The sequence below is a fragment of the Typha latifolia genome, chromosome 4, assembly GCF_019914945.1.
Source record: "Typha latifolia isolate L0001 chromosome 4, TyphaL0001v2, whole genome shotgun sequence".
NCBI classification, from domain to species: Eukaryota; Viridiplantae; Streptophyta; class Magnoliopsida; order Poales; family Typhaceae; genus Typha; species Typha latifolia.
This window is the reverse complement of record NC_133089.1, coordinates 10613159-10629097: the sequence shown is the minus strand read 5'-3', so window position 1 is coordinate 10629097 and position 15939 is coordinate 10613159. Positions and strand designations below refer to the sequence as shown.

The following is a 15939-nucleotide window of genomic DNA, read 5'->3' as shown; positions in this document are numbered from 1 at the left end:
TGGTACAAATGTGGAAGCAGGTAATTGTTTCCTGCAATGCTCACTCCAATTTGTCAATATGTTGGATAGGCAGAAAGTTACAGTTCTAAGTTTGATAATATGTTGAAATGATCTGCCTCCCTTTACCATATTAGCTTCGAAACATTTCTACTGAAGATGCTAATTTTGTCAAAATTCTCCTAGAAACTGGTCATATATATATATATATATATATATAAGAAGCAGTATAACATCATGTGGGCTCCATTTTTTTTTTCTATGAATCGTTTCTGATAATTTACCTTAAAGCGTGCATTAGGTCTTATACAAGGCATCAGATATGCTGTGATCTGCTACAGGTTGCTGAAGTACGCTAAGTAGCTTACTGCAAGACTATTCATAGTGGTAGACAACAAATGAAGTAGGCTAGACAGGGAAAAGAAAAAAAAATGAGGGAATAAAAGAAGAAAATAAATAAACAGTGGAATATGATCCCTGCATTTTGCTGCAGAAATTTGTAGGAATCGTACAGCAGTCTCAGAGAAGTACTCGGTTCTACAAATGAAATAATACAATGGCCATCTAGAAATATTAACTTACATCGGAACTGAGTGAACCATTTCATCTCTTGATAAAGACCCTACCAAACTTACAATTAACTACCGCTTGATGGTTAAAGTGGCAAATAGAATAGACAACAGAAGAAGCACGACCATGACCTGGGCGAAGTCAGGCAGGAAAAGTTTAGATAAATATAGACAATAGCATCAGTATTATGGACTGGTTTGTGAGAACTCACCAGAAGTGAGTTGTACCGTAACTTGCTCTCATATAAGTGGCATCCCCTGCAGAACCCAATGTAAAATCAATAAGCAGACAACAGGAATTAGTATCACATTTCACAACAATGACAAACCTTTGATTTAGCAAACCGGAAGACATGCAAGCCTTCTGTATTGCTTCTATGCGCTTAAGGGTAAGAGAGGCATTTGGATCACTCCCATCAACCTGCAGAGGATATTCTCATACTGTCTCAGGCTCACATAATTATGGGGCCTTAAAGGACATCTACAGGTTGAAGCTAAAAATTGTTAGCAAGAATAAGTTCTGAACTGTCTTGTTACTATCCCTATATGTTTTTGAAAGAGCATGTGTGATCCATGCCAACCGACATGCATTACAAGGAAATCCTTGAACACTTGTGCTGTAAGCATGATGACTAGAAACATTCTGGTATCATGTGAATTTTTTCGCCTGCAACTCACCAAAGTGATGACTAAAACAAAGAAACCTGTTTCATCTTTTATCTTCAACAATAAGATCAAGTGTATGTGTGAATAAGACAGAAGTTTTCTAACTAATTTTATTTTTATTTTATTGTGAGAAGAACCCAAAGCACAAAGCGTTTGCAGGACACAAAGTATATTGAACTTGCGTGGAAGTGCATGAAAATGAAGCAGTCCCACCAAAGACGAAGATATAACAAATAGAAGTAAACATTCCAGAGATAGTTAAATTAATTTAATTTATGTTACTCTAATAGGATAATTCCCATTTTTCTCAGAAATAAATAAATAAAAAAACATTCCAGAGATATTTGTGTACATAGATCTCAATTAAACCAGTCAGGCACAACAGATTATACCTTGGACTTAATTAACGAAGAAAATTCATAGAAAGCACCGTAGACATCTGACATGTTTTTCGTTTGATAGATCACCCTGGCAACCAGTCCTGGAGTTAAACAATGTAATGTGAACCATCATTAAGATGCAGCATTTGTTAGTTTATTATATATAATAAACAGAACAATGAGTTGCCGTAAGATTTAAGCAGTATTAACAAGTCAATAAAATATGAATTTTATTGTTATAGTACTATAGTTAGCAATATGCATGCCTCTTCCATCAAGGAAGAATCTACTATTACATGAGTATGGCAAAACAATGGCTTAGTAAAGGGAAAGGTGGTGGTGTACATCAGTGCATATTGCTCTTTTTTTCTTTTTTTGATCATTCATGGCCCAAAAGCTAAATATGAACTAAACAAAGAGCCAACCATCTTTAGATATAGAGATACTTAGGCGCCACCAAGCTTTAACTAATATAGTAAGTTGTTTGGTCTAAATTTCAAATACTATGCGTCGCTGAACAATTACTCCGAACTAAAGATAGGCGAGACCTACTCCAAATCATCGTGCTACCGAACTGCTCTTTTAAGCCAACCGCACTGCCAAGCCATCAACCAAGTTAAGCCGTTGAGCCAAGCTATCAAACTATTAAATAATTTTTTCTACAATAATTATTTAGGATTGGAATCAATCTTATGACTTCATTAGTCATGGGAAAGAATACCTACCAACTCTATTAAAGTTAGTTGGTAGCGCAGATTGCTCTTGTATTGCATTGCCTAGTGCTAAACCCTCTGTAAACCAATTGCTCCCATATTTCAAAGAATGAAAAAGTAAATTTAAGGCAGCTATGCTTATCAAGTGGATACCCATTGGCTATATTATAAGGCATTGCCTTGTTTTTGTTTATTTTCAAAGGCAACAGATGCTAAATGAGTAATACTTTTAACCTTTAAATGATTAAAAATCACTTAATTTAGCAAATAGGCAAATGGCAAATAAAAGGTTATGGTACATGGATAAGATCCCTAGCATTTCTTCCTTGCCAACAACCAACATCTTCTAATGTCAGAATGCTAAACTTTAAAAATTCATTGGCATCCTAAATCATGTCTAATCCTAACAGGACAAGAAGTTTATTCTTGTCGAAAACTTGCACCAATGATCACATATTATTCGATCAATATTACGGGTTAGACCTTAGAATAGGGTTTCTTAAGGACTTGGTGTGACAATAAGGCTTGTACATATCTAAGAGGCAAGTGTTCATCTAAAACTTACACCAATGGTTACATCTTATTCAATCAACTTTACTGGTTAGAACAGGTATGACAGTAAAGCTTGTGTGAGAACTGAAAAAAAAAGGGTTGAGAGATGAGGGTGCACGTGCAACCCCCTCCCCTCTCCCTCTCCGGCACGCAACAAGGCGCAGCGGAGATCTCGCCGAATCCGAATCAAATTAGATTTGAATTTTTTTAATCTATAAATTAAACCCTAATTCTCTCTCTCCTTAACCTCCCTAGCCTCCTCCCTTCTCGCTCCTCCTTCATTTTCTTCTTTCTCACCGTCGGAGTCACGCCATAGAATCAGCCTGCCGGAGTGCCGCCAAAGCCATCGGAGACCACCACGTGATCCTTGGTAAGCCCTCTCCCACCCCTCAATTTTAATTTCAGTTTAATAGGTTAAAATATAAATACCTAATTCGTGAGATTTTGGCTTTGTCGGCGAGTCACGCCAGCTAGCGGCTTCGGGTCGCTGCCGCTCCATCACTGGAAGCCTCTTGCCGTGGGCGTTCACTTTTAGAGTCCTTGTGGCTCCGGTCACCGTCGGCCATAGAGTTGATTATCGTACGCGGTTTCTCCTCCACCTCGCGAGGACAGTGACATCGCGAGGGTGTCAGGGAGCTTAGGGCGCGACCGACGGACCGTCGCCCGCAGTGGCCGCCAGCGTCTCTCTCTCTCCTCTTTTTCTCTCTCGCCCTTGTTGATCCCCCTTCGGGTTGAAGAAGGCAGACTTGGGCAACTTGAGTTTGGCCTTCTTCCCGTAAGTGTGGATTCAAGTTGGGTTAGATCCGAATCCAAGGGACCCGACCCGGTTCCATTAACTTAATTGAATTGGGAATTTGGTCCAATCCATTTAAGTGTATGGTTAGGTGGGCAGCGGACCGACAGCGGCCAAGCCCAACCGATTGGGCTTGTTTTGCCCCAAATTGATTTTTTGAGTTAAATTGTAGAAAATCTTAATATTATTTAATTTAAAAATTTTATTGTTATTTATTATTAAAAGTAGTGATTTTTAGCACGTAAGCTAGAGATTAGAGATTTCAGTTATCTTGCCTATACTTAGGTGAGTGAGTTCACTCACATATTTATTTTTTTATTATACTTCGTACCTTTGTCAAACCATATAATTTACTGTATGCAAATTATTTATTTCATCCTTACGTGCAAATTTAATTGTTATATTTTCTGTCTGCATTTAATCATTACACTTAGTGCATCGCCATACCTTGTGCAAATATTAAATTTTTAGTGAAAAGAAAAATAAAACTAGTATTGGTATGACTTAGAGAACAGTCCCGGTATAAATCGTTTGCGATTTTTCATAGTGACTCAAGTCTATCTGGAAGTCTAGTGGAAAGTTCTATATCAGATCACTGCGGTGACTTTCTTAGATGACTTTGGCGGAATTAGAAAATAGTCCTAGGATAAATGAGAAATTTCCTAGGTGACTCTAATCTCTCTCAACGGTTGGTAGAAAAGACAGGGTGTACTGATCACATAGTGATACCATTTGATGACCCTAACCGAATCAGCTATGAGGAAAAGTCCTGAGCGTCATCTCGAGGTGACTTCTAGTTGATGTGGATCCATAGGATATAGACCCATTGAGACACATGACAGTATAAATATTGAAAAGATGTTAATATGTTGAAACCGTGCAAGGCTATAAGTTATGACTCTATTATTATCATTGTCATTATTTAAGAGCATGCCAATTACAAATTGTTATGTCTATCGTTGATCTTAGGTTTTATTTAACACTATAAAATTTTAAAATTTATTTAGTTTTCGAGTGGATTCGACTCACTGAGCTATAGTTGTTGGCTCATGAATTTATTTTTCTTTTTTTTTTCCTTTTTTTACCTCAGGTAATAGTCAGCGTGGCAACTGAGCGAGACGCACTCGGATCCCACCTCCACTTAGGACCTACCTATTTACCTTTCCGCTATTTTGGATTTTATGCTTTAGATTAAACATTAATTTTATTTCGTTTAGAGACCCAAACAATAACATTGTTTTATGTTCATTGCAATTAGTTTAAATTTAATAAAGCAGATCTTTTTCGTTTATTTATTCTTGTCATTGTACACTTAAGAAGTATTAGTAAGGCTTTGTGTATCTCAAACATATTGAGGTGTATAGCTGATCATAATTCCGATCTCGGGTCGTGACAGCTTGCCCTAACATCTAAGAGGCCACGGTTTCAACTGTTCAAGTCATGAAAGCAACCACTTCAATAAAGACGATATGACTTTGCAGCCTCCATTCCCAAACACCAAAATTGATAGGAACCTTGTGCATAAGGATGTCCTTAGGAAAGGTCACTTGGAAAATGCCATAATGACTCATAAAGCAACTTTATTCTTGATAATATTCCTTATTTCCAGATGAAAGGTCGCATCTAGAAAAATCATGAATGTGTGAAAAATACATACCAGGGTATGAAGGGATTTGCCCATTAATTCTAACATATGGAATATAACACAAATTCCAGAAAATAAGATTTCAAATTATCCTCACAACAAGGGGGAAAAAATCACTTGTCAAAAAATAGAGCAAGTTTGCAATATGTTGTAATCAAAATTCATTTATCCTAATTTCACCATTACATCATAAGACAATATTTCTTTAGTGGTGAACTGGTGATTACGAGACATATGAAGATGTAGCTAACTAAAAAAATGAGAAACATCAGATTACTAGCAAAAGGAAACAGTATAAATACAGAATGGTTATTATTCAATAAAAGAAACTTTGAAGTAGAATTTTCTTACCACGTCTCATTTTCACTACTCCTCTAAAGATCTCCACATTGTTATAGCATAGAGCTAGGGTGCCAATAGCCATGATCTAATACAATGAAAAATTAATAAATATACATTCTCACAATTCACAAAAGATGAGATTTCCAATTGAGCAAAAGATGACAATAGTTAACTCAGAACAAGTTAAAAGGGAAAAGAAAAAAATAAAGGTTAAGAAAATTTTTAGAACTTATCATGTAGCATGAGAAAGGAAGAACATAAATAAAAAATAAAAGGTGAAATACAATTAATGAAATGGGCTTCTACTTACAATTAATGTAATTCCAGATATAATGACAAAAAGGGAATCTGCTCTGCTCATGGTTGCAGATTCAACAGACAATTACACACGGCAAAAAGTGTGCATTCCTATGTTGACAAGATTTTCATGTTCTGTAGGCTTTGTCGCTTTATGTATGTGGTTGCTCAAATGTTTAATAGGTGGGGTTAATGACTTAATTCTACATTCTCCTCTAGGGTAGTATGCACAAAGAGGTTCTTTGTCATCTGCCCAATGCTCCTTATGTGGCTGTCAAACATTTGATGCCCTGTGGATGACATTGATCATATCATGGCGCATAGCTTGTCAACAAGCAGGTGGGTGCTCTCTTTCCTCTTCATTCAAATAGAACGGAGACTTAGCCACTGCCATGTAAGGTTATTTAGTGTGAATAATTGGTCACTGGTCACAAGATGTCCGTTGAAGTAGAACAGTAATGTTTCCAAGGATGAAAATGATATTTAGTAGCATTTCAGTATTCAATGTTTCCTTGGTATTTATCAAGTATTGTCCACTACTGTCCTTTTGGCTTTTCAAGAGGTAACCGCCTCTTCACCAAAATGAAATATTTATTACTAGAATCCCTCCCGAACCCCTCACCTAAAGAAAAGGGAAATAATATATACATAATAGTACGAAAAGTGAAATCAAAAAAGAAATTTAGCAACTAAGAACACATTGAGTAGCAAAAGTATTCTTCAATTTCAGGAACACAGTAAATAAAACATCAATGCCCAGTATTTTTCTGCTTAGCTGCTTCAATTTTCATGGACAGATTTAATAACCAAACATACCTGAGGAATGGCACAAAATCGGAAGATAGCGAGATCCTTCAAAGCAGACATGTACTGAAGGCAGTCTTCAGCATGCATCAGAGCATTAGTTACCAAGTCATTCAAGCATTGCACTGCCTTTGCAGAATTCTCCTCATATTTAAAATCCTGAATGTAGCAGTTCTGGTATATGAGAATTATGTTGTGCCAGAAAATAAAGCTATCTATATCAATTAATTTTCTCACGATGAAGACAGAAGACTAAAACCAGATGTTAAAGAATATGGAAACAGAAACCAAGATTTTGAAGGTGAATTATAGAAGTACAGTTAATAAACCTCAAGTTTGTTCGCATATTTATTCCATACTTCTCGAGGCCAGAACATGCGTGACTTTGGTATCTCATTTATGTCTTCCAAATAGTCCCGTATTATATTTGTTTTCTGCATTTTAAAGAAGGTTAACAAATGCTTTAAGTAGTTGGACAGGGAATAGTCCAACAGACCACCATCATTGAATTCATTATTAGCTGACAGATTTATACCTGAAGAAATAAACCCATTGAATTGGAAAGTGAATCTGAAGCTAGTTCTTCCAATCTAGAAGCATGAAACAGCTTAGAGAGTCCTAAACCTACAAGCCCAGCCACGTAGTGACAATACTCATCATAGTCGTCAACTGTTTCAACCTGCAGAAAGAAAAGAAGGCTCATATTCAGTTCAATAGAATTAAGAAATATCAAATGAACGTGTTTTTGTTAAATAAATGATCTATAAGGTCAGAAAGCTGAATATACAAAGTCAAGTCTGACTAAATCTTGTAATAATATTTCAACAAGTTACGAGTTACCACAAAAGCTGTAGATACTGCAAAAGCAGTTGGCATTAGCAAGGTCAGTCAACTGATAATATCATATTCTGGCCAGCAGATTGAGTACACACTGCATCAAGAGTAAGATTGCGAACAATATAGAATAGGAAGATGACCTCAGGCAGCATTACAGTTAGCAGTTTTCTAGCTGAAGCGTAATAAAATATGTCAAAAGAAGCATTCTAGCTCAATGCAAATTAGCTAGTGTGCTTGATGTTTCAGAACTAAAAACATAGTATTTAGTCGCTAAACAAAGAAAACTGCATTGTTCTAGAAAAAAGGCCATGACAGTTAGACCCTCCAGGCTCCCAGCCATCTCTGTGTTTGTGGCAATTTTCACAAACTCTTTTTATGGATATTCTCTTGTTTAGGGTCTTAAGCTCATGGCAGCATCCCCCATCCCATAGGCTCCATTAGCTCTATTTGATGTCATGTACACAAAACCCATTTTGGAACATTGAACAACATCAGGTAATATCCAGAAAAAAGAGAAGCATGAATTTTTTCAACTCCAATGACAAGAACACATTAAACTGTATACCAATAAATTATAAATATATATATTATCAACAGATTTTGTTTGAGAGGTAGAAAGACTGATGTCCAATTTACATCATATGGTCATACCCACTTGATAAGTAAAGCTTACTTAAGTTTACTTATACGGTTACTCTATGTTGTGCTTGGTTGTTATGAGTAAATCCTAATGCCATTGATTTCTCAGATTTCAAACCTCTTTCAATATAAATTTTGCCATTCCAGCTCCCATTTTCTTGGTAATTTCTTCAATTGCTTCTTGATAACTGAAAATCCAAAAAAGCAACATCAGTGTCAATATTCCTGAAACAAGTCATTTGCATTGGAGCAGATGTGTCGTAGGAAAATGCAAATGCTGAGAAGCATATCAAGCAGTAAATGGAGTACAGCACAAATCTTTCTACACCTCCTTAAGAATAAGAAAAACAAATCAAGGAATTTGCCCTCCAAAGATTGTAAATGAGGCATGGATGGCCGTGCCAGTAATGGCACGGCACTTGGCACAGGGTGTGCCAGTGGGACGCCCCCGTGCCGACCCGTGCCGACCGGCACGCGTGCCGTGCTGGGACCCATGCCAGTCGTTGTGCCATATAGAGCCTTTTTTTTATTTTTCTTATTTTCATTAGTCATTATTAAATCAACTAATCAATTGATCATTTAGAAAGCTTAGATAAAATTTATGATAATGAGACTAGAAATAACGATGATGAGACTCAGTCTGGTGGTGGTGATAATAGAGATGAGACATGCGTCCCTATTACACAACTTTCTCAGAGAGGTATTATTTTTACAGAGGACTTGAGTTTGTAGGTAGAAGAGCATTAGGGGAGGTGTACCTACAGAATGATATGAGTTCATCATAATTACCATTATATCAACCACACCCACCAAAGCCAGAATACTATTATTATACTCTATATCTACAATCTACATATGCTTATGGTGTGTCTGTGCCTGTGCCGATGCTATTCATTCCCATGCATATTCAATATTCATATCATATTATAAGAGAATTATAAAATTTCTATTTATATGAAGACTATGTGAGACGTTACAATGAGCAATATTATCAGTGAATGAGTTTTGAAGAATATCGACAGTATTTAATGCGACATTCTTATGTTATTCTCATGCTGACAAATGAAGTATTTGATTCTCCTCGTCATTTTACGTTCAACTAGATATTAATTTTAATTATTAAATTATTATCGATTAATATTGTGTTCAATTATATTATGGAGTATTCAATCATTAATATTAATTTTAATGAATGTCTTTAATCATAGTATGTGTTGAATAATATTTATATTTAACTGTTGCTTTATCTTTAATAAAATATGTCATTTATAAAATAATCTAAAGATAAAATATTATAATGTAGGTTTTAAACTTTTAATACATATATTTAAACCAAAAACTAAAGATTGACATATCAATGACCAAAAAACATCTTTAAATATCCTAAAAACTTTATTAAAAATATTTTAAATGCATGCCAATGGCACGTAAGGGTGTGCCACTAGCACGGCACGGCGCGTACCACTAGCACAGCCATCGTTGAAATGAGGTATCGCTAAATAACTGAAACGCTGCAGTTATAAAAGATGAAATTAGTTCCCATGGCACAAGCCTCCAAACAAGCAAATCTAATTTGGAATTTGCCCAGACCAATCATTGGACTTCTTGAATCCTTGCTATTTTAACATAGAACTAGACTTTCCCAAGTATGCAACCTAAGATAAAGAAACTAATAATAGTCATAGAATGATCACCAAGGGACACCAGAAACAAATTCTTTTGCATAAATATTTTGAAGCTCAACTGAGACGAGTTATTTCATCCATGAAATGCAATATTGTGGAGGCACAACAAAATCAAAACAGAAACATAGAATAATAGTCCAACTTGATTGTCCAGTTGGAGTTGGAGCATTGTCCTGGTGAATGATAAGCCCTATATATTTGTCTATATAAATTCCCACTTCAATTTATACTGTGCATTGACAATGCCCTAAGCTTCAAGCTTGTGGATCTGAGTGCACATGGACTTGGTGGAAGTTGTTAAGTGGATGGTTTCACACAAGAAGTGAGGAACGAAGGAGATGGAATATGTGCAAAGGAGACAACATCAAGAGGTCCACGCGATGAGTCGGAGTATGTAAAACCACCTTGTACCATTCATTATACAGAGTGCAGAGGTTTTCAGTGATGTCCAATGGTTTTATCCTTAGTTTTCCATATAAAGTAACTTGTCTCTTCTAGTTATAGCAATTCTGTATTATTACTGAATAGTTGTTCTTGATTATGACTTAAGCCATGGTGATAGATGAGTTGGAATGTCTTATTGCACTGTGCCATGAATGTTTCTTGTTTACCTTATACATTGTCATGTTCTTTTGAGAAGCAATGATTTTGGGGATTTGGTATCCTTATGATATCCAACTTACCAAAACTCTCTAGATGTTATCTCTACCCAATTCTTCTTAAAAGGGACAGTAGAAAATTAGCCTATAAAATAACAAAGTAACATATTGCTAAAAGCTTATAAATTTCCACAAATAGTTGGAAAGGAATTCAGTTAAAGAATTGACCTTGTCCCAAGCTCTAAAAAAGCAGTTGAGACGAGATGTAATTTATCCATCAGAACTTTGTAGTCCTTTGTTCCACCTAACAGAAAAAAAAAGAAAACACATAAATTTACATCCAAAGGACAATACATCTATAAATGGCAGCTGGAATTATTCTTTTGCTAATCTCAAAATAATAATTATTATGTAGCTATATTTTCATGTAGCACACAGGACAATGTAAATATACTATACAAAAGGAATGAGACTTTGTCCTCTTGACTAGAAATTTGCGATGAGTTAAAGTATGACATATCATACTATACATAAGACCTATAATAACAAAAATAAAAACTTTGGAAAAGACTCCAGAGAAGCACATGAATCAATTCCATGACACTTACATGAGAAATGCCAGTCACGATCATAAATATGGCGATGGAAAGACTCCAGAATTGGCACTTTTATCTCTGTAGGAATGCCAGTATCATCCTCTGCAATATGATTAAAGATGTATGCTTAGTGTTTGATAATTTTCTCAGGAAGAAGTGATGTAAATCACTAAATCTATGAAGCCAAAAGAACTACAGGATCCCATGCATAAAATATTGGAAAATAAGTAAATCACATGAGATCCTCCTTATGAAAGAGCTTTTCAGCTATTGTTTAATCTTTAAATAAGATATTATAAAATGCTAAAGTTTATTTTTTCCTCAAAAGCAAATCAGTTTTCTTTTCCATGAGACTTGCTAAATACCTTAATCAGCTAGGGGGGCAACTTGGGACTTGTGCAAATAAGTAATAACCATGTGATGTTATTAAAAAGTTGGATACATGATGTGTCTAGTGTCTTTAATTCATTTTAGAGTGTGTGATGTAAGAAACCTGAGCGAGTCGCTCTAGCTCAAGGTCGGGTCAAAATTAATTTCAAGTCTAATTTTTTATTTAAACTAGGCTCAGCTCAAGTCTAGTCGAACTCGAGCTAAGCCAGACTAAGCTTAAGCCAAGCCTAAGCTTGAATCAAGCCTATTTTCAAACCGAGCTAGCCCGAGTGGACTAAGCCTGAGCTGAGCCCAAACTTAAAATTAGGCTATTTTCAATTTTCAAGACGAGCCGAATAGAGCTCTAATGGTTATGAATATTTTGGTAGACATTGGATCTATGGGATCAAAAATCTAATTGTTATGAATAAATTTATATATAATATTAATAAATAATTTTTTGAGCCAAATTGAACGACTCGACTCAAAATTCATTTCAAGCCCAAAATTTGTTTAGGCTCCTTTAGCTCAAGCCGAGCCCGAGCCGCTCATTTATTTTGACACCCCCTAGTATACACATGACGACATGTAAGTGTAAGCATATGCACTTATATTACATAAAACCAAATATTCCGAACACTATTTCTACTAATATTTTGTCGCAATGGCTAAAAATTTAAGAGGGCTCAAAGTGAATAGCAATTACAATCTAATAACTACTGTAGAAAATTAGAGAAAAGATGAAGGAACCGACCAACTGTATCAAGGGCTCTGAGGACCAAATAGAAAATACAGACCTACAGAAAAAAGAGGAGAAACTTAGAATAACATATGTAATGTTTTAAACTTACAAAATGCGTTCTGCTAGCACACAAGCATGAGAACAGTATAACTTCACATGAAGAAATTATGGACATGAAAGGATTTTATACAGACTTTATTTTTATGTGTATTAAAATGCTTGGAAAGAACTCAAACGGTACTCTGCAGGTTGAAAAGTGTTCTCTAGTAATCGTACATTAAACACACTTTGTCAAATCCATAATGGGCAAAAGAGTGCAAGAGCGCATAAAAGAAAGATTAAAGAACTCAAAAGTTTGGAACATTTTTAAGATGCTATAGGTATAACAATCTCATTCTATTAGCAAGAAAATTTTCACAACAAGCAATCCAGAAGAACAAAATAAAGAAATCAGCCATAGAGGATTTGCCAAAATAAATTCTAAGGTTGTGGTGCATATCCCATTGTAACAAGTATTGCAATTTCTAAATAAAGAGAGCGTGTGGGACCAAACGATAGAAAGGATAAGAAAAACAAAATTAGGCACAAGATAGACTTGAATGAAAATCCCCTCTGTTAGAACAACTAAAAAAAAACGGACAAGACGATCGATTTCTAATCTAACTCCAATCAAGTTCAAGAGTACAAACTCATGCATCCACTTAAATCTCTCTCGATATACGAATCTCCTAACAAGAATATCTCATCAGAAATTCTTCTCAAACTAATCGATCAGTATACATCGTGCATGACTCTAATGTAGATCCTTGATCCATCAGAAAGAAGGCGAGAAAATCCACAAGAAAACCAAAATACTCCACAAGAGAGAGGAGCCCAAACAGATCAAATGGATAGAAATAGTCGAGAGAGATAGATAAACCGTACAGCATTGCGGAGCTCGGGGCCGAGCTGCTGGATGACGAGGGCGAAGCTTCGAGAGACCTTTTGCAGCATGGTGTAGGAGAAGGCCCAGTGCTCCTCTGCGGGGATCTGCTTCTCGATTCGTGCCGCCGCCATCTTCAATTTTACGAGAGGGTATAGCTCATCCGGGTGCTCCAAGATCATCGCCACCAACCCCATCGCTCCCTCGTGCTTGTATGCCTTGAACTGACCGGGTATGTTCTGTCACAATATCGAACTACCTCTGAAGCATGGCCAATGAATCCAAATCACCCCGTGGAACAATCTGCAGGTTTCAAGGAAAGAACTAGTGAGGGGGCTCTCAAAGTGGAAGGCGAGCTCGAGATAGAGAAGCGGAGACGGATCTTGGGGACGGCGGAGAGACCGTGGCTTGCCGGCGGAGAGGCGGAGCTCCGCGAAGGGGAAAGGGAAATGGAGCTTGGTGGAGAAGGTAATGATCTGAGATCAAAAATCTCAAATCCCTTCTCTAACTACTACTCCCAAAAGACTACCGATTAGAGCAATTAGCCTTGGATAATGATTTTCTCCTTCCCCAAGCTGAGAGGTGAGAGGTATTGTATTATAGAAGATGATGGTATTTATAGAAAAGGGATCGGTGGGTTTATAACATACCCTCAGATCCAATCTCACTCTCTAATAACTGACTAGACTCTGAACTTAACTACCCATGTGATAGCATTTATGGACTCCTATGGAGAAAACAATATACTGATATGGGATTATTTTGTAAAATTTCATTACCTAGTGCTGCTGAAAATGGCTCTTCTTCTCCTTCTTAGTGTCAGCTCTGAACATGCCCACCTCTTAAGATCCTGTCCTCAAGGATCTAAGTCAAGGATCTAAGGCAAAAAACTGTCGTGTAATCACGTAAGTCCTCCCAAGTAGCTTCCGGAGGGCCGAAGTTCCACCACTGTACTAGAATTTATGGAATGGCTCGTTTAGTCTGCTTCACCATCTTCTAGTTGGGACACCTGAAAGATGGGGTGAATTTTCGAGTCGACTGGTCGAAGGAGGCGATATGTCACACCAATTTTCTCCAGAATTTAAGATTGGCGTTTGAAGCTTCAAGTGTACCTAGTCCCCCACTTGGTATTGTTAATCTGTGCGGTTTTTATTAGCAAAATACTTCATCTTGGCCTATGCTTTGGCTAGTTCAGCACAAAGGAGTAGTATCATCTAATTTCTATCATGTAAATATGATTCTACAAAAGCAAGATAAGAAGTAGGCTCTACCGAAAGAGCTAATTAGGGTGGAGGGTACCCATATAGAGCTTGAAAAGGAGTTAATTATTGTTATTGTGGTAATTGGTGTTGAACAACCATTCGGCTAGAGATAACTAATTTGCCCACTTCTTTAGTTTGGACTTGTCATGCAATGGAGATAAGACTCCAAACAACTATTCACCCATTCCGTCTGCCCATTGAATTGCAAATAGTATGAAGTGCTGAAGTGTAACGAGATGCCCAATCTACTAAAATGTTTCTTCCAAAAAGCACTAAGGATAATTAAACCCTGTTCACTCATAATGGTACTTAGCAAACCATGTAATTTGTGAATGTGATCCAAGAAAATAGTGGCCATTTGTAAAGCAGTGTATAGACGAGGAAGAGCAATAAAATGAGCATATTTGCACAATCTGTCCACTACCACTAATATTACCTTTTTACTTTCAAACATCGATAATTCCTCAATAAAATCTATTGAGATGTCAACCCATAGCTTTCTAGGAATTGAAAGTGGTTGTAATAGGCTAGCTGAGTGAGTTTTCTCATATTTATGTCGTTGACATACAATGCTTAACATAGGTGAAAAATATGTTGTTTAAGTCCATACCAATAGAAATACTATTTGACCCTTTATATGTGGCTTGCAATATTGAATGTCCTCTCATAAGGGAGAAGCATGTAGAGCATAAATGATTCGAGACCTGAGATCATTGTTAGTTCCCCCGCATAGATACGAGTATGGAACTTTGTAAGACCTAGTGCAAGTAAGTAGTCAACAGATTTAGAGATAGCCAGTTTATGGAGCATAATTTCAGCAAATGGATCACCTCGATAAGAGATCAAAACCTCCTCTAGCCATGCGGGGGTGACACTAGTGATGACAGCTAGGGAACTAGTCCATTTCGATGTTACAATCATTCTTGAGTAAAATGATTGTCGATCTGAGTTGCTATTCTGGACAAAATTGAATATTAAACTTTCAAAAGCAGTAGGGATTGATCTAACCATTGAAATGATCTGATATTCAGACATGTTGTTCCTCTAGTAGTTAGAAATCAAACGCAATTAAAATCTCAAATGGTAGGTTAAGCATGAACTTCTACTAGTAAGAGAAGGAGCAGACTCACAGCTAGATTCCCTCACATGTGGAATGAAAGGGTAAAGTGACCTAGGACTTGGAATCATCCCCAGCTTCCACACCTTGCAGAAGAAATTGGACTCTACAAAATTCGGGTTTACCAAATGATCCTCGGTCTCAATCAAGCAACTGATTCTCATAGAGGCACGGACACCATATGAAAGTTCCAACAAACCCAATTTCAATATAGAATAAAACCTACGAATTAGTAGATTAAAAGTTATAGTGGATATACTAATTAAAGGTCAGGGGATGGCAAGACGAACATGGATGATGGAAGTTGATGATGTGGTTAGGGTTATGGAGTGAAATAATGGCTAAGGTGGGTGGAATAGTATCTTAAACAAGATAAAGAGGGAGAATGGAGATTCTAGGTATGGTTGGTCGCT

General features: G+C 36.6%; 1 protein-coding gene across 2 annotated transcripts; it reads right to left on the bottom strand.

Moving 5' to 3' along the window:
* Positions 1 to 450: 450 nt before the first annotated feature.
* On the bottom strand, positions 451 to 14345 carry LOC140786515 (squalene synthase 1-like). 2 transcript variants are annotated; one of them, XM_073134998.1, is made up of 14 exons: positions 13927 to 14345; positions 13150 to 13450; positions 12238 to 12280; positions 11127 to 11216; positions 10747 to 10822; positions 8353 to 8422; positions 7294 to 7437; positions 7088 to 7192; positions 6771 to 6917; positions 5667 to 5742; positions 1625 to 1713; positions 896 to 987; positions 779 to 824; positions 451 to 698 (listed from the first exon to the last, which is right to left on the bottom strand). In XM_073134998.1, exons 2-14 carry the CDS (start codon positions 13342 to 13344, stop codon positions 639 to 641), a joined length of 1233 nt encoding a protein of 410 aa, XP_072991099.1. In that variant the 5' UTR covers positions 13345 to 13450; positions 13927 to 14345; the 3' UTR covers positions 451 to 638. The 2 variants fall into 2 exon arrangements, with proteins under 2 accessions (XP_072991099.1, XP_072991098.1); XM_073134997.1 differs by lacking the exon at positions 13927 to 14345 and adding an exon at positions 13550 to 13838.
* Positions 14346 to 15939: the final 1594 nt, after the last annotated feature.

Excerpts from the sequence above, each read along its gene's own strand:
- LOC140786515 (XM_073134998.1), bottom strand. The coding sequence starts at position 13,344 with ATGGGGTTGGTGGCGATGATCTTGGAGCACCCGGATGAGCTATACCCT. Across the intron at positions 8,423-10,746 it reads TTTTTAGAGCTTGGGACAAG|TTATCAAGAAGCAATTGAAG; the intron begins GTCAATTCTTTA and ends TTGGATTTTCAG. Across the intron at positions 6,918-7,087 it reads AATATGCGAACAAACTTGAG|GATTTTAAATATGAGGAGAA; the intron begins GTTTATTAACTG and ends TGCTACATTCAG.